This window comes from Podarcis raffonei, chromosome 4, assembly GCF_027172205.1.
Source record: "Podarcis raffonei isolate rPodRaf1 chromosome 4, rPodRaf1.pri, whole genome shotgun sequence".
Taxonomy (NCBI): domain Eukaryota; kingdom Metazoa; phylum Chordata; class Lepidosauria; order Squamata; family Lacertidae; genus Podarcis; species Podarcis raffonei.
In genome coordinates, this window is record NC_070605.1 from 53,297,225 (window position 1) to 53,316,890 (window position 19,666).

General features: G+C 40.8%; 1 protein-coding gene across 1 annotated transcript; it reads right to left on the reverse strand.

The window, feature by feature from the left end:
- Positions 1–12,527: 12,527 nt before the first annotated feature.
- On the reverse strand, positions 12,528–19,629 carry MIS18A (MIS18 kinetochore protein A). Its single transcript, XM_053386602.1, has 5 exons — positions 19,354–19,629; positions 18,570–18,636; positions 16,506–16,628; positions 14,109–14,202; positions 12,528–13,467 (listed from the first exon to the last, which is right to left on the reverse strand). The coding sequence occupies exons 1-5, from the start codon at positions 19,544–19,546 to the stop codon at positions 13,387–13,389; spliced, it is 558 nt and encodes a 185-aa protein (XP_053242577.1). The 5' UTR covers positions 19,547–19,629; the 3' UTR covers positions 12,528–13,386.
- Between the last annotated feature and the right edge of the window lie 37 nt (positions 19,630–19,666).

Sequence of the window (19,666 nt, forward strand, 5' to 3'; positions counted from 1 at the left end):
CTTTGGAGGAGATCTGAAGACCTGAGGATTACAAATTTGTTGAAGGTGAAAGCTGGAGCTTTGGGGACATTTGGATTTGAAAGAAATTTGAAACAAGAGTTGGAGCACCCCATAGGCTTTGCTTTTAAGTATGGAGGACTGGCTGGAAGCAACATGGATTCTGTTGGGCCGGAGCCCCTCCGAGACTTGGGGCTTAACATCAAGGACTATCAAAGAGACCGGCAGAAAGGAACTGAGAGAGATACAAGGGCCTCGGACGTGAGATCTCCAGGCTAAATTAATAACATAAAGACTGATGGATATTGGTTGGGGACTGGAACCGGGAAAAGGGTGGGTGGAGGTTGGGAATCCAAAGGGTACATAAGGATAATTTGCTTTTTATATTTTGTTAATGGTAAGGAAATTGGGTAAATCGTGGAAGGGAAATTTTGGTCGACTTTAGGAAAAAGGTTTAAGAATAATTAATGGGGTATAAGTATTGATGTGTGATATTAATAGGGTAAAACTGGTTTTTTTGTTTTTTTCTCTCTCTCTTTTTAAATTAATTGAAAATAAGGCTGTTAAAAATAAATTGAGGAAATGGAAAAAAGAAGTAAAGCAAAACAATAGTATGTTAGAACAAATGTTTAAGTTAAGGTAAAGAAAGAAGTTAAGGACTTGCTGAACTGACAATTTAAATTGGAATACAAGAAGGGGAGGTGTGAGGAGGTCTGAGAAATAAGGTTAAGAATAATAAGTATCAGAAACTTTATGTGTTTTTTCTATTTTTTGTTTAGTTTTGAATATTATGTACTTTTGTGTTGTTGTTTTTTTGGTTCGTTTATTTCTTGTTTTTGTCTGTTGTGTGTTTCTTGAAAATGCTAATAAATATTTAAAAAAAAAAAAGACAAATGGCAACTTTGGGTGGGGAGGAAGATGGTGGGAGGAAAAGGATAAGCTTTCTGCCCACTGGTGAGGCTGATGAGTTTGGTGTATGTTCCATGTCAGGCTATAGGAAACCTTTCTTTTATCCATATGTATATATTAGTTCAGAACAAGGCAAGCAGGCAGCATGAACAGAAGCCCTGGGTCACACATGCTAGCCTGCCCCCAATATCCCCACCAGCAATACCCTTAATCTTCGCATGTTGAGCAGGAAGGGGAATTTCCATGTGTTTGGCTTAATGTGCTGTGAATTCACCGCAAGAGCCCTGATCACACAGGGTTTGTATATGCATGGGGGAATCTAAGCATGTTCAACCAAACAATGACTATTGCGTGAGGCTTTTCTGCTCCATGAGTCAAGGGCAGAGTCTTTGCTGAAGTGCTGCAGCACCTGCTCCCTGCTTTGCTGGCCTATTTCCACCTGTTGCTGAAGGGGACAGAGATCATATGGGTGCTAGTCCAAAAAGACCTGCTGCTGTTGATATCTAGAGACATTTAATTTTTGACGTGCATTATTTTGGATGTTATATCCACAGACATAACAGTGAGCCCTACACACAAACAGAAAGAGAAAGAGAGAGAGAGAAATGTCAAAAGAGCAAATCACAGATTCCCCACAAGTTCCTCCAGCTTTTTACTCCTTTAGAACCTTGCACACCCACTGAGCTATCTTATGAATCCTTTCCATTTTGCCAAGAGTGACTGTGTCAAAAACTGGAGGTGCAACAGTTATTTTATTAGTTAGGGCACATGGCATCAAAATTTCTCATCTGTGTCTACAGTAGTGATTCATTGTTTGGTAATAATTACAATCTGTATTCACTGTTCTAGGAGACTGTTCTTCCATGTCAATCTGTACTGCAAGCAATACCTATGGAAAGTTAAGATAAAGACTTACTGGTAATTTGAGCCAGTGTTCACCAACACTCATCACTTATGTGTCTGTTTTCTTGATGTCAGGTCCTAGCTGCAGACATAGCCTCTGAATATTTGAGAAGTACAAAACCAGCAACATTTCCTTCAATACCGAGTTACCAAAACGGCTCCCTTCAATATTTCTGTTGAACCAAGAACCATTAGGTACATAGAGGATACAGTAAGCTCATACTTTAAAAAGCTAGAATGAAACTGGTAAAGATTATCATTCACAGGGTTCTTAAAATCAGAAATCTGATGCTGTCAGCTGAAATAACTATGAAGCTTATAGGAAACTGGATTAGCAGAAACTAAAAAATGAAAGAAATACACATTTTCTTGTTAAAAATTGTGTCTAAATTTATCCCAGTAAGAGTGGCTGGTGACCCTGAAAGAAATGTGGCCTGTGTCCCACAGGATTATTCAACAGCAGTCATTTGGGGCTGATCTAAGGCTTTTGAAATATATTTGGTTCCTTTCCTATGTGCTGTAGTATCTTTCAAGTGAAGCAGCACAAGTGATTAGTCTGGAATGTTGATTGAAGGCTCTTATTTTAAGAATGGATACTGTAGAATTTGAATACTAGTGGAGATCAGCATTCTGCAGGAAAGAAAAAAGAAAAAGCCACCCACTTCTAGTCCCTGGAATTTGGCTTCATATAAAATGGGAATTACTTAGAGACAGAGGAACAAAACTCTATACCCCCAGTTTTAAAGGTAAAGGTAAAGGGACCCCTGACCATTAGGTCCAGGCGTGGCTGACTCTGGGGTTGCAGCGCTCACCTCGCTTATTGGCCGAGGGAGCCGGCATACAGCTTCCGGGTCATGTGGCCAGCATGACTAAGCCGCTTCTGGCGAACTAGAGCAGCGCACGGAAACGCCGTTTACCTATTTATCTACTTGCACTTTGATGTGCTTTCAAACTGCTAGGTTGGCAGGAGCAGGGACCGAGCAACGGGAGCTCACCCCGTCGTGGGGATTCGAACCGCCAACCTTCTGATCAGCAAGCCCTAGGCTCTGTGGTCTAGCCCACAGCGCCACCTGGTCTTACAACACCTTTAAAGGGATACATTTTGGAAATATATGAGCCTCAAAATGCTGAAGAATTCAAAATTTACTTTTGTTTTTTTTAACTTGCAGTTTAAAAGATGTGAGGGTAGTGTACAGCCATATATCACTTACAGAAAGAAAACTTACAATAAATGTGTTTTGTTTAACCACACACCAAACATTTTAGGAAGCAGTTAATTTGATAGGATAAGCTTGAATCTGGAGCCTTGAAAGACAGTTATACCATTCATAGCTACAAGCAGTACCCTGTGTAATTTTGAGATATAGGTCAGATGAAAAATGCAAATGCCTGTGTGCTTGTGCCTTATGTATTGCAGTGAGGAAAGCAGCACCTGAATTTCTGTGTGTATGTGTATAATGGGGTTGTAACACTTGGCTGGTGTAAGTCAGAGCACCCATTTTCAAATTACCTTCCTTATCCATTACAGCCTCCTGTACCTGCCAAAAAGCTGCTCCTGGGAGTTGAGAGATCCTTTAGAACTGTAGGGGATGTGGCAGGGAGATGCTAAACAGTTTTATAACGTCAAAACATAGCAGGATCTGCAGCAAAGGGTGCTTACAAATAAGGGCCTTTTTGCACTTACTATTTGTAAGTGCAGAAAGGCCCCTAGGATTGGTACTGCACTAGGATGCAAGTGAGAGAATGCCTTAGTTCAGATACTTGATTTATTTATTTTCTGGAAGCATTTTTACCCTACTCTTTAACTGAAAAGCCAGAAAAGACATTGAGGCACTAATGAGAATGACTCAGTTTTCAGGGATCATGCTATGGTGCTGTTACATCTTTGGCTTCCTTTACTAGACTTGGTTCCCTACACTGGAAATGTTCATAAAATTATTATCTGGCATTAACATATTCACCCTCTCCTCCTTTTTTGCTGTGATGCAGAGTATCTAATGTGTTTCCTGGCAGTTTAAGCTCTTTTTTGCCACATACTGAAGTAGCCCATTTCTCAGGGTCAGTCTGCTTAATTATATGAGCTCCCACCCACAAGCTGGATGAAAGTCAGAAACACAGGCTTCCCTCTTCATCTGCTATCTGTGACAACTAGGCCTCAGTCGCAGCATTATTAGAGTCTAGACGCTTGACAGCATGTAGCCTAGTAACAGAGCAATATATCTGGGAGCCTACAAATAAATCCCTTTCTGCACGTACTATTTGTACAGTTGCTGGTTTTGGGTTTTTTTCTGGATTTTTCTTTGGCATGCTGTCACACGTCATCATTATTCAGCTGTTGTTGTTGTTGTTTAGCCGTGTCCGACTCTTCATGACCCCATGGACCAGAGCACGCCAGGCACTCTGGTCATTATTCAGCTAGTATACTAATATTATAGTATTATTCAGCTAGTATTCTGAAATAATGTACTAAAAACACATTTTCTTCTACGACAAAAGTCCAACTTTTGTGAAAGATCCAGAATGGATATCATTCCTCAATCAGTGGTACCTGGGTTCTCAAACTTAATCCGTTCTGGGACTCCTGAAACCATTCGAAAACCAGGGCATGGCTTCTGATTGGCTGCAGAAGCTTCCTGCACTCAAGCAGAAGCCGCGTCGGATGTTTGGCTTCTGAAAAATGTTCTCAAACTGGAACACTTACTTCCAGATTTGCGGGACCCGCTTTGTTCAGGAGCCAAGCTGTTCAAGTACCAAGGTACCACTGTATTTTCATTTGTGTAGTATGTGTACAGGCATCTTCCCAGTTTTTATGTGGAGGGTGAAGTGTAGTTGGGTTCCCACAAAGCAAGACACAGTGATAACAGCAAGAACCTTTACTGAACTAAGAGAACTGGACAACAAGGGGAAAGTGACTGCTTATATACATTTCTGACGGCCTGGGACACTCCCACTCTCAATGTGATTGGTAGTCTAAACTCCGAAGCTCCAAATCATAACTCAGAGTTTAAGGGCCAGTGGCAGTGGCCCAAATCCTGAATGTTCTGTGATTGGATATCAGGTATCGAATCAGAACACAGGGGCTCAATTTCCTTAGTTCTCAAGCTCAGGCAAACACAGACCACTGAATACATAAGAGATGGGGTTGGTGGGCAAGGTTTGGCAGACAAGCTTAGTTACAGAGGAGCGATGTGGCCGATAGAGACAATGGTACAGAGTCAAAATACTGCCCATGACAACAATTGCTAGCTGGAGACAAAATTTCTTCACCATGCCCAGCTTCACCAAAGCTCAGGCAGACAAATAGTTTCTCTTCCAATCTCCTGCACTTCCACATATTAGAATTCTGGAATACTAGGCATTAAGTACACACACAGAGAGAGAGAGAGAGAGAGAGAGTCATGAAAGGACGATCCCCTTGCACATACACATAACGCTGACATTTACTGACTAGAGGAACCTGAGGGTGCATAAGGAGTGTGACTACAGCCACAGAACTTTTCTAAATTCAGGCACAACCTGCCATTAGTGTGGAAAGGAAACTCAACCTAATAACTGCCCCATGTGGCCAAAGGTACAGCCAATCAGCTATAAATTAACTCTTTAAAAAAATACCGCTATAAGTCTTAAGTGTGGACAAGTTTTAAGATTGCATAGCATTGCTAAAGTTGAAGAAGGAGACTAGAATGAAACTAACATGGGGGAAAATAATTAACAATCTATTTAGGGGAAGCAAATTACTAATTCGTTTAACTAAACTGAAATGAAAATTCTCATAAAACAATTGAAGCTGAGTTGTTATTATTTATTTAATTAATTTATATACTTCCCTATACAGTGGTACCTCAGGTTAAGTACTTAATTCATTCTGGAGGTCCGTACTTAACCTGAAACTGTTCTTAACCTGAAGCATCACTTTAGCTAATGGGGCCTCCTGCTGCTGCGGCGCCGCCGGAGTACAATTTCTGTTCTCATCCTGAAGCAAAGTTCTTAACCTGAAGCACTATTTCTGGGTTAGCGGAGTCTGTAACCTGAAGCGTCTGTAACCCGAGGTACTACTGTACCTGCAGATCTCAGGATGGTTCACAATATGAAATTAAAAAATTAAAAAACACAAATTGTAGCAAGTTGCAATGAAACAAACAAGCAAGACCTGCACCCTTCAAATTCCCTGCAGTTTTGTTTGTTTTTAAATCTTTATGATTTAAAAAACAGGTCAAGTATGTAGCCTTAAAACAGTGAAGAATATACTGTAGTGTGAAAGCAAAAGAGGAAGGTTAGAGGGCAGATTACACCACCATGTGGTTGAAGTGAGAATATAACAAAATACAGTACTCAAATATGAATTTGATATTTTATGGGACACATCAAAATTCATTGTAAAGTAAAAACTAATCTGATCTACTTCCAAATCTGTCAGAATACGGCAACTTGCTTCTCCCTTTCCTCTTCCCAAAATAACTCCACGTGGAGGGCATTATTGTGAATGGATTTGAAGTCTCCATGGCCTCCCTCATCATGTTTTCCAGTGAATCTTAAAAACAGCCTTTCCAGGTTCATGATGATAGATTTACTTGTATTACCACCTGCAGTGTGTTTCCTCCCACAAGGTAATAGCAAAAATAATCCCACACTTATATTAGTCATATGAAGTTAACCTGAGCTAGGAAAAACGGGAAGCACACTGACAGTGCAATCCCACACATATTTACTTGGAAGTAAGTTCAGAAGTGAGAGCTGGACCATAAAGAAGGCTGATCGCCGAAGAATTGATGCTTTTGAATTATGGTGCTGGAGGAGACTCTTGAGAGTCCCATGGACTGCAAGAAGATCAAACGTATCCATTCTTAAGGAAATAAGCCCTGAGTGCTCACTGGAAGGACAGATCGTGAAGCTGAGGCTCCAGTACTTTGGCTACCTCATGAGAAGAGAAGACTCCCTGGAAAAGACCCTGATGTTGGGAAAGATGGAGGGCACAAGGAGAAGGGGACGACAGAGGATGAGATGGTTGGATGGTGTTCTTGAAGCTACCAGCATGAGTTTGATCAAACTGCGGGAGGTAGTGGAGGACAGAAGTGCCTGGCGTGCTCTGGTCCATGGGGTCACGAAGAGTCGGACACGACTAAACAACTAAACAACAACAACAAAAGTCCAGATGTCTTCAGTGGGGCTTGATCCTTAGTAAGCATGATTAGAATTGCAGACTAAGGATGGCATTTTTGACATACACCTCACTACTACTCCATTTGCTCAAATTAGGGTTTAGTTCTAACTTTTAGTCCTACCTTTTAAAGTTTTTTCCTATGCTGAAAAGTTCAAATGTTAAAAGGTATCTTGATAAGTTTCTAAACAAAAACATTGACAGCACTTATTTGGTGATATGTCCCAGCGAATGCAGTAAACACACACAAGATTAGAATTGCAAACAAGAGGGTTCAGCAGCATAACAAAGAATGTTTGAATTGCTCTCTCCAAGCACAATGCTAATTGAAGTTAATGCAGAAACTTCTGGGCTTTGATTGAACTAAGTTTTATTGAAGTAAATAATGGACAGAAGTGGCTGGACATGTGCTGTCTCTGGGCTTGGAAGATAAGACTCATAGTTCAATTACAGTGGTACCTCGGGTTACAGACACTTTAGGTTACAGACTCTGCTAACCTGGAAGTAGTACCTCAGGTTAAGAACTTTACCTCAGGATGAGAACAGAAATCGTGTGGTGGCGGCGGCGCGGTGGCAGCGGGAGACCCCATTAGCTAAAGTGGTACCTCAAGTTAAGAACAGTTTCAGGTTAAGAACGGGCCTCCAGAACGAATTAACCAGAGGTACCACTGTACAAGGATACTGGTTCAGTGTAATGAAGAGTTGTCAGATATTTTATCATTAGTGTTTATGTTTTCATGAGAAATTGTATGTAAGCATTTAGTCACTCAGTTTCTGTTCTAATGAGTTGAATCACTAGTTCCACAAATAATAATTCATACAACTTCCCCCTCTTTCCTTACAGCTATAAGCTTAAAGTTCCCTTACGGGAGGAACTCATGTTTTGAACTGTTATCAGAGGGAATCTCTAACAGGCACACCTGCTTGACTGGAAAGCACGAAGAAGTGGGAAAACATTTTGGGCTGAGGAAACAATTATGGGAGACATAACAAGCTGACAAAATATGCCTTTGAACTCTGGGGGGGGGGGTTATCTCAACAAAGTATTTTCACTAGTGTATTTGTGGCTGTGGAACTGAACTTCTATTCTCTCTCCTTGCACACCCTCTAAATCTGTTCTGGGTTTTTGCCCCAACCCTCCATAGTAGATTTGGGGAAAGCATGGGGCCACATTGTGCAACAATTAAGGCAAGAGTGGGCTGCACTCAGTTAAAGCATATTTTAAAAATGGCTACTATGCCTATTGAGCGCTTTCCTGTGCTATACGGAATTGAGCGATAACTCAATGTGTTCTTACCAGTGCTTGGTCAGCTTCAGAGTGAGGCCTGCGCTACCGGCGCTCATCTTCATCCAGCCTGTTTCATAGTCCAGAGCTCCTCAGAGTACCAAGGAGGTGCTTGAGCTCCAAAACGCCAGAGAGGATGCTCAGGAGCAATAATTGTCAGTTTGCATTTCTTAGTACAGAAAGTATTGATCTGATGTGTAGACATCAACCCTATTCTACTTAATTCAAGAGGGTTCTGGAAGCTTCTCTGTGTGAAAGAAACAAGCAGGTTTGTGATGTCTGGGTTATTTGTTCAGAGAAGCTGAGTACAGTTGGCTTAAACTGGTTCTGTTATCTCTTCTGTCAAGGTCAGGGTGACTATAATAATAGGCCAGAAGGAGCCTGGGTTTCACTTTCTCTTTCTACTCTATTCCTTCTGGTATGGTATTCTGTACATAGTGGGATGTGGGTGGCATTGTGGACTAAACCAGAGCGTCTTGGGCTTGCCGATCGCAAGGTCGGCAGTTCGAGTCTCCACGACAGGGTTAGCTCCCGTTGCTCTGTCCCAGCTCCTGCCAACCTAGCAGTTCGAAAGCACGCCAGTGCAAGTAGATAAATAGATACCACTGTGGTGGGAAGGTTAAAAGGCATTTTCATGCGCTCGGGTTTCTGTCACAGTGTTCTGTTGCACCAGAAGTGGTTTAGTCATGCTGACCACATGACTGGGAAAGCTGTCTATGGACAAACGCTGGCTCCTTCGGCCTGAAAGTGAAATGAGCACCACCACCCCAGTCACCTTTGACTGGACTTAACCATCCAGGGGTTCTTTGCCTTTACCTTTGTAGATAGAATGCTTAGTGTTAAGGTTTTAGACTTATTGTAAGTTTAAGTTCAGTCTGCTGCAAGTGGATTTATTATGGACAGTGCCAATCCTGAATGTACTGGATTTGTGATCATTATGCTCATTTGCCTTCAGTAGCAGTAAAGCTCAGCTGGACGAAATACAATTGCCTCTGATATATTTTTTGGGAATATTGCAACGTGCTTAAGTTTTTACTCCACTAACTATACATTGGAATCTGCTCCAGATCAATATTGAGTAGAATTCCATGACAATAACATCAACCACTTGTTTCATCTTGCCATTCCATAGCAAGACCAGGGCTTCAATAGTGTTTTATGTTGGATCTTTTGCTTCTGGAACTAGTGGGTGTTTTAATTCAGCCATGGATTTTAGTTAATAGGGGATTTTTATTTTGCAAGCATTTAAATAAACTCACAGGATTTAAAGGAACAGTAGGCCATCTTATTTGCATCTTCTCAGCAAGAGCAATTTGCTCTCTATATTCAATTTGCAAGACAATTAGAACTTTGTACTTGCTTACAAATTCATTATTCCACATCCTTCCTCAATGCTCTAACAAGCAAACGTGTGAGGAACTGCACAATGAGTGTGATCTCACTTAAGAATGTGCAAAGCAGTACCTTATTCCATAACCTTCCAGTGTCATTGCATGCCACAGCATCACTTCTGCTTTTTCTAATGACTTTAATAAAGCCATTAATTAAAGCAGAAAACTAGTCAGGTTAGTATTTGCATGCAATTTGCAGACTGAAATGAAAACCCCATTTCCTGTAATATAATCTGAAGATCACTAGCCAATCAAAATAAAAGCACGTACTCCCAAATAACAGAATTGTGTTCCATCTAGAAACAGCAAATTTTGGCTGCAAAGGTTTAAAACAAACACAGGGTAGACAGTTCAGTAGGGTAGATGAAGACAGGGTGCATTATTCTGGCTCCATATGCACTATAAATTGAAATCAGTATCATGCCACTCTAAACAGTGAATTCTGAGAACCGTACTTTGTTAAGGGTGTTAAAAGCTGGTTGGAGACCCCCTATTCCCCTCACAGAGCTACAATTCCCATCTTCCCAGGAATACGGATTGTTAAACATCAGGCAGGTGCCTTCGCTATACTCTCTGGCACCTGCTTAAAACGTTTTTGTTTAGGGAATCCTGGATTTTGACGTTTTAATCTCTTTACAGTGGTACCTCGGGTTAAGAACTTAATTCATTCCAGAGGTCCGTTCTTAACCTGAAACTGTTCTTAATCTGAGTTACCACTGTAGCTAATGGGACCTACTGCTGCCGCCACCACACAATTTCTGTTCTCATCCTGAAGCAGAGGTACTATTTCTGGGTTAGCGGCGTCTGTAACCTGAAGCATCTGTAACCCGAGGTACCACTGTAGTCTAATGTTAACTTTAATTATCTTTTTAATGTTTTACAGTACTTTTAACTTTTTTAATTGAGAATTTTAATATTTCTTGTTAATGGCTTGGGGCTTTTATTGCCATCAAGTGGTATATACACTTTGTTAAATAATGATTGTTTTAGCTGTACAGTGGTACCTCGGATCACAGACGCTTCAGGTTACAGATTCTGCTAACCCAGAAATAGTACCTCGGGTGAAGAACTTTGCTTCAGGATGAGAACAGAAATTGCGCGGTAGTGGGAGGCCCCATTAGCTAAAGTGGTACCTCAGGTTAAGAACAGTTTCAGGTTAAGAACAGACCTCCAAAACGAATTAAGTTCTTAACCCGAGGTACCAGTGTAATGATGAAGTAGGGGGGAAAGGTGCTAAATTAGATTAAGGATTTAATGTAAATCTGGGCTTGCCCTTTACCATGGAAGGTTTCCATTCCCCACTCATATGGCTCCTGTGTATGTTACCTATAGTAAGTTTTCTAAAGACACATAGGGTCATCTATCAAATCTTCATGTGACTCTTTATCCTTCTAATGCACATGAAACACCTACAAAATTGTAAATGGCATTATTATTTTTTAAAAGTCCAGCAGATGCTGCAGGAACAGGGTAAGTAGCCAGGGCACAGCCTTGCACCACATTCTACATGTGCAGGGAACTAATGTCACTTGAGAGTAGAAGATAATGCTCACTTAATGAAGACATGATGATACTACACATTGAGATTTTGTTATCTAACATTACCGTATGCTACTTTTATTTATAGATCACCCTGCATTATCTGCATGGCTCACAAGTAAAACAATTAAAAATTTCATCAGCTCAAAGATATTTAAATCAGATTTTGAGAAATATACTGCAAAATCAAACACTGTTACATATGTCAGACTTCAGTCACAGCCAGGCTTCAACCTTATTTACTTAGAACATCCATGCATACGTTTCAACAGGACATGTTGAAGAAAGGATACTGCTGGCTTGCATTTACTAGTGGCGTCTTTGAAAGAGATGTATATTTATCCAGTTTCTTATCTGCATTTTAGAAGTATATTCATATATTCTAAAACATTACAGCTCTACAGTACAATCCTCTATATGTGTATTAGCAAGTAAGTCCCACTCGTGTTCAATAAATCAGTCCTAATAGTCCATATTAAAAAGCTGTATCAAGATGCCAAATGTAGAAAAAGATCAGCAATGGCAGCCCAGTTTTCAGCTTTCATTTGGGTGAATAGAAAGCTGTTATTTCAAAATTTCTTTTGAGATTGCACTAAAAAATTGTTTTACATTTGCATCTGAGAAATCAGCTACCCTTGTTATCTGATCCAAATCAGCATCTTCTTACATTGGAGAAAACATCCGATGGTCATAAACATGATCAGGAAAACTTACAAGCATCTGGACTACATGTTAGTGGTACAAAAAACAGTAACAGGCACAGCAATGAGTTGTGGTAGGAGGGGGGAAATCACCCAAAACTAGGCTGAGTTCTTGCCAAGTCCTGCCCCCCATCTCCTACACCCAATCCCAAATTGTTCAGAAGGGTTCCTCCCGGATTGTCTGGTTATACTTTTTGGGAAGAGGTGATTACAGGGGAGGTAAGGGACAGGAAACTCTCAATCAGCAAATTTCCATGACTTAATGATGCCAATTACCTTTAGTTTTATTCACATGCCAAGATAGAAATCCTACCAAATTAACTTGAAAAGACATGGCAATGTTTGCTTGAGCTTCCAGCTTCATTACAGCTAGAATTACTACTATATATAAGCATCTATTTTATAAAAGCCTTTTCTTGGTGAACAGTGCCTGTTTTCCATTTTTTTTAAAGAAAGAGAAAATAAGGATGAAACAGCATGATGTGCTGCAATTAGATGTGAACAGAATGTGCTGCAGCATAATGAAAACTCTGTGATGACTAATGGCACCTAGGTTATTTGGAATATGAAAGGCATTCAAGTTTGGCAAACGGCATGAAGCTTCAATTTGGAGGACGAGGTGATTAAGAACGAGCACAAAGACCTGCAATAAAACACTTTTACTGAACAGTTTTAAATTCCAGTTCAGCTGTAGAATTTTTTTAATGAAACGTTTACAGCACTATTTACACTTATTCAAGTGTCACAGTACTAGGAATCAAATCTCTCTAAATAACTTGTACATAATACTGTTATAAAACTGAAGCAGAGTTCTATCATATTTTATTATTTTATTTACAAAAAAGACAATACAGTCAAAGTACCACTTGCTCCTTTTTTACTTTTGAAATTCTCATCAGGCCACTGCTAGCATCTTCTGTGAAATTTAAACCTAATTCTTGGAAGGCTGGAGTATAAACATTAACAATTGAATCATTTAAACAAGCTAACAAGTTCCACAGATGTAGGTTCAGCCAACACGGCTCATTATATCAGTACCCACAACTAACAGAAGACTAAACAGCTGCCACTATAAATGAAAGTGTTATTCCATTGATCTATTAAGCAGCTAACACACTACTGCTGCCATTCTTCTTCAGAAAAAGCAGGTTAGCCACACTTGCTCCTAATCTGCCAAAAGCAATGTGAAAAATAATAAAAGAAATATAAATCAAAATATAAAACCAAAAAAGGTACAAGAGAATATTGATAACAATATTTGCATTTCAGTGATTTAGAAAAGATGAGAGTAAAAAAAGATTTTTTAAAAAAACCAAAAATATTCACGACCAGAATTTCCAAAGGATGTCTGGCTTTCCAGAAGTATTCTCCTTCCTCAGGTGTCTGCATTTACAAGCTCTAGGACACTGGGAAACCCTTGTTTTTAACCAGACAACTCCAGCAGTGATTCAACATACTTCAAACTCAAGTGTCAATATTATTAGTAATATCAATAATAATTATTCAGCCAATGTTGTGAAGAGATGCAAAACTTGATTCAACTACAGATAATCGCTGCTCCAATGCCTTCAAAATCGTTTCTGCCTGTTAAGTAAGGGGGGGGGGCGAGAAACATTTTAGTTTACATTAGATGTTAATTATAAGTTGTGTCCCAAATTCATGGGCCCACAAATGAATTACAAGCCAGTATACCTGACGCTCATCCTGCCTCCTCAATATGTCATGAGTAGGATCACAGAAGACAGGAATGGATGTCACCTTCCCCCATATGGTAGAGATCATAGAATCATAGAGCTGGAACGGACTGCAAGAATCATCTAGTCCAACCCTTTGCAATGCAGGAATCCTGCCCACAGCCATCCCTGGGTGGACTTGAACCACCAACCTTCTGGTTGACTGGCATGATCAGAGGATGACAGCATGCTCTGTCCGTTTGGGGTTAGGGTTACATTGCACATTGATCTCCAGCCAGAACTACATGGAGAACTCAGCAGCTGCATGCATATTTCAACACATCTGCATCCCCAGTTGCAAATTGCCATTATTTTCTCATATAGGAGTACAAAAAGAATCTCATGTCTCTTTTCTCCCCCGTTTCCCTTAACAAGATCTACTGACATGATTACTGTATTTCTTAAGAAGAGGGATTTTAAGAAGGAACCATCATCACACCATCTTTCACATCTGAAAAAAGTAAAACATAAAACATAAAATAACCATCTTACCCTTCCTAGTGACTCTTCTAAACTAGCTCGACTTTCAAGCGTTAGAGGCTCTTCATCAATTTCAGCTTTTTGTTCCGAGGACCCTAAGGTATAACTTGGACATTGTACAGTTATAAGTAACATCACAATCACCCAATAAAAGTGTGAGCATTTATTAGCTGAAGAATAATTTACCAGAGACAGCAGTCATGACTCTACATACTCAGTACAGTGGTACCTCTGGTTATGTACTTAATTCGTTCCAGAGGTCCATTCTTAACCTGAAACTGTTCTTAACCTGAAGCACCACTTTAGCTAATGGGGGCCTCCTGCTGCTGCTGCACAATTTCTGTTCTCATCCTGAAGCAAAGTTCTTAACCCGAGGTACTATTTCTGGGTTAGCGGAGTCTGTAACCTGAAGAGTATGTAACCTGAAGCGTATGTAACCCGACGTACCACTGTAATTGAAATGCACACATTATTTACAGGCTGGTTGGCCCCTTCCCACTATTTTGTTTTAAGTAATGAGAGCCTGCATTATAAGTAGAGCCTGCCAGGTTACCTGGGTGAAGGTCCACCTGAGAATGTAGGGCTATGTACGTAAGGCAGGTGATGAAATTCCAAATAGATGTATGACAAGTGATGACCTGCAGCAACATGTTCTGGTGCATCCCCAATCCCTAACAGGAATGTTCCTCTTCAGCCTCAAGGTCAAGCCAGCTCAGAACAGACGTCTTACAGAATGTATGAGGGGCAGGTTTCAGGAGGGGGATGAAGAATGAAATGACATCTTTCTCAACCCTATGCAACTCTATGGCCCTGTACAGGCCCTGAGATTGGCTTCAGAGCCTTTGCTCTCTGGTTCCTGATTACGGACCATGAGATTAGTAGGTACCTGGGACAGGGCATTTTTAGTGGTAGCCCTGTATCTTTGAACACCTCTCCTCACATGGCCCCTTCACAGGTGATTTTAAAGAGAATTTTAAGAACATTTATGTTCTCCTTGATATTTCCTTGATAATTTTATGATAGATTCATGTTTTAATCCTTACTTTACTGGTATAATTTGTAATACTGGTATTTGGTGTACAGTTAACTCACAACTTGTGTGCACATTTAACTTGCACGATTGCAGCTTTATGCGCTTGGCGGATGGCCAGCGGCAAACCCATAAATTAAACGCTGGCAAGGCAGAAAGCTTAAAAATTATTTCCAGGCTCTGGGAGGCTCTCACAAGATCTTGGATGTTCCTGTGAGATCTTGCAAGAGCCCACACAACAGCCTGCCAGAACCCAGAACCCAGTAACCTTGTGGGGGCAATGACCCATTTGGCGCGCCAGGTTCTGGAAAGGTAGGGAAGCTTGCGTGGGATATTCCAGGGTCGGTCTGACTAGGTGTCATTTTGCCTTTACATACAATCCGTGAAATGTAACCCCTACACATCTTGCAAGTCATCTATATTTATTTTATTGACTTTTCTTAGCTGTCTTAGGAAGATTTCACCCTAAAGATATTACCCTAAAGATATCAATGCATTAAATAATTAAATTAAAAAGGATAGCAATTAGAACTTTACAAGTGCAATGTCTAAAATTAAAACCAATTCAACAAAATGGTCAGTTCTTGAAAACACCAAAATAACTTAATGATGCATTGCAATACTTATTACTGTGCTCCCATGCTATGCTTGTATTAATTTGCATAATACTTGAATTTTGAGCAATGCAGATTATTTATTTACAAATTTATAATCTGCACTTTCATTAAAAAAATAGCAACGTGGAACACAACATACCAAAAATAGTAACAAAGAGATCAATAAATCCTGATGGATTTAAAAAGAAAATGCATGTTGTGAAGACAAGCCTAAATGAAAAAGTTTTCAAAATACATCTGAAGGAAGAGATGAGATCACAATCCTCTATCACAGTTAGATCACAATCCTCTATTTGTAGTTACCCAAGCACGCATTCAAGGATAATTTTTCAATGGTTGCTAAGGAAAGTATGGTAATTGGATATGTTTCAGAGAACACAATGCACACTATTATCTCTGTGTTAGAAAATGCTACTTGCAAGCAATTGTCAATGAAGTCTCATCTCTGGAAATGACGGGTATTTATTGCACAGAATGGTAAAGGATTGGGGGGGTGGTAGTGGGGAAAGAGAGGAAGAAATTGATGTTTTCCTCATTGTTACCTAGCTGAATGCAAACAAAAACGAAGGCCAGTTTTGATTCATTTTTTCCTTCCATGGAGGAACAGAAAAATATTTGCGCTACTGTTCCTCCCCTCCCCGCAAAAAACTTTACGCACATCAGAAATAACCTGGAGTATTGAGGAAGTTGTCCAGTTTTAAGAGTATTTAAATAATCAATTATCATCGGAAGAAAGGCAAACAGAACTATTGCTTTGCTTACCTTTCAAGAGCATCAACATTTAAGCAAAATAAATCTCGTTTATAATCCAGATGTCTCGGAGTGCATCTGTAAATGCTTCCAAGGGTCATGTTGCACCCAGTGCAAAACAAGGTTTCAAGCATGCTGTAAAGCAAAGCATCACTTAGAAAATATGTAACATCATTTTAACATGTTCATGTTGTAATTTGGAACACAGCAATGTACCACCTCCAGTACAAATTAAACAAATGGCATAAAACAATTAGTGGAAAGTTGTTTTTTACATATATTTTAAATAAAAAGGATTTATCCTGTCCTCCTTCTGAGGAGCTTCTAGCAGCATACCTGGCTTTCCTGCCCACTCCTAGTTATCATCACTAAACATCAGGAAGAACTTTTCCAACAGTGGAACGGTCTCCCTCAGGAGGTTGCAGACTCTCCTTCATTGGAAGTTTTAAAGCAGAAGTTGGATGGCTATCTGTCATGGATGCTTTAGTTGAGATTCCTACATTGCAGGGGGTTGGACTAGATGACCCTCAGGGTCCCTTTCCAACTCTACAATTCTATGATTCACAACACTCCTCTAGGTTGGTCTGTGTCTTAATGCCTTGCTCCAAAATCACCAACTGGTATTCACAGCCAAGTAGGGATTTTGTGGCAATGCAGTCAAGATATGAATTTATTCTGAAATAGTTATTGCAATCAGACAGAATTATTTTATATACTTTGTTGTATTAATCTGGTTTGAAAAACCTAATACCATTGCAACCTTTTTTCCGGTTCTCTCCTTTGCTCTTCAACTTAATTAGATCATAAAGCAAAGACAGCCTAGAGTGTGACTGTGAGTGGGTGACCTTCCTTTACAAGGAAGGCCAAGAGATTACCACAGGTGTCAGAAGCAGCTGTGCATGTGAAGGCCACTTCACGATAAAGAAGACACAACAACCAAGCAAGTCTGGGAAAAGGCAGTCAGGCAAAATGTAGCACTATGTGATGCTTTGTAATACAATGCCAGGCACCCTGGAGACAGCCAGCTTGGGGCCTATTTGAGAGATAACAGATAAGGCAGAAGCTGAACTGTCTTGGTTTGTACAGGGGGCCCTTGTTTATGGTCTCAAGAGGGATAAACAAGACCAGGCATCCATGTTAGACAGGACAGCCAAAGGTGTCAGAGGGATCAACCTGAAGCGGGTTGGGAACCCACTATTAGAACCTTCTTATGCTTCTTGGGTTTTACCCAGCAGAGTCCCCAGCCATGGTCTGATCACCCAGACCTTCGTGCTTTTGAGAATAGCTGATTCCACCACTATCACGTCCTTGCTGGGTACTCCAACCACTGCATTACATTTTAAGAATCAGTCCTTCCGAAGCACTGATTATGACTCAATGAAAAGGCCTGTTGACAACACATTCTTTATTTATGAATAAATGTTAAAGGCAAGTTGTGTATGTTTATCTGACTGAAAGCAATATTTAAAAAATGGTTTTCCCAGGACTTTTATTAAGGACTTGGTCAAAAAGGTGCAAATTCCCATGTACTGCATTCATGCAAGTGCACAAAAAACAAAACAAAACAACTATTCAGAGTGATGGTTAGCAGATGTAAACCAAACTCTTAAACCAGTTTTAGTCTTAGTCAATAAGCACAAACAATGTAGCTTGAATGTTCAAACAGATTCAAAACTGTGTGGAAATTACTCTTCTTGGAACACTTGTAAATATTTTAAGAAGTGACAACTCAGTAGCAAGCACTGAAGATCATTAACCTATGTATTTTTATTATGTATGCACACACTTCCCAAGGAATGTCTCCTAAAAAATCCTGAAAACACTAACATAATAAGATATACATCCCACACTTCCTCAAAGATTCAGTATGAGTAACAGGCTTAAAACAGATGGCTTAAAAAAAAAACTGCTCTAAAGTGGCTTCCTATTCCCCTTCCTAATAAAAAGGAGTCCAAACATATTGTCTATTAGTCCATATGGATACTTTTAGGGCAAACCTTTCTTTTGACTTTCTTCTTTAGCATAAAGCTTTATTGTGTGACACATCTGTTTCACTTTGGGATTTTCACCGCTTACCAGCCATATTCGCCTGCTCGGCTTGAAAGTTTTTGTTCCTTGTCCACTGAAACATTGAGCGTAACATCTGAAAATCAAAAGATGTATGATCAGTAGAAAAGTAGTCTCCCATAAGTACTCCCAGCCCAATTATGCTATTTATCGCCAACACAGAATGGGAAAACACTGAAGTGGGTTGGCAAAAACCTCTGTCCCAACTAAGGGGCACAATAATGCCCACATGCTTTGGTCAACCGGGTGGCAAGGAGTAAGTTTAATGCATATTCCAAAACACTTTGGAAATTAAAAAGTGGCATATACGTCACTAGCACTAGAACTGAGTCCCATGAATTATCTTTGGCTGCAAGTTTAAGCACATTTACCTGTGCGAAAACCCCACTGAAAATAACTGGACACACACACAAATATAGGATGGCAACGTTAGCACTGCAGAATCTTTCCCCCGTTCTCTCTTTTCAAGTGTTTTGCTGTTCCTTCTGCAACTTCACCATATTCACTTTCTTTTATTGCAATGCCTTTGCTTTAATGCCCTCTCAAGTCGCCCAGATAATTTCAAGTGATGGCGCAGCCTAAAACCGCCTCAAGAAGGGAGACTTGGGTCCTAAGACCTACGTAAAGCACACGAGAAGGGCGCGAACAAAGCCAAGAGAGGAGCCACTGAATGCTGGTTTATGCGGGGGGGGGGGGAATATTTGCACGCGCGAGGGAAAGCCGCGGTGCGGGCGGGCGCAGAGCGTTTCCCAGGTGATTAGCCGCGCGGGCGGGCGGGCGCCTCGTAGCTCACTCTTCAACAAGATGCAGTTGGTGTCCTCGTCGTTGAACTCCCAGCCGAGCGTGTCTCCTACGGGCCGCTTGCAGCCAGCGCACAGGAACACCATGGGCAGCTCCTCGGACCCCGCCTCCTCTCCGGGCCCCGGGCTGCCAGGGGACGCCTCCGTCAACGGGAGAGAGCTGTCTTCCCCCGGGTGCGCCGCCATTCTCTTTCAAAGCCGCCCGCGCCGCGCCCCCTCCCCTCCGCGCCAGCGCCGGAAATAACAGATGCAACGCGGTGCCGCTCTAGCGCGCAAACCGAGCCCTTCTCTTTTGCCTCTCCCAGG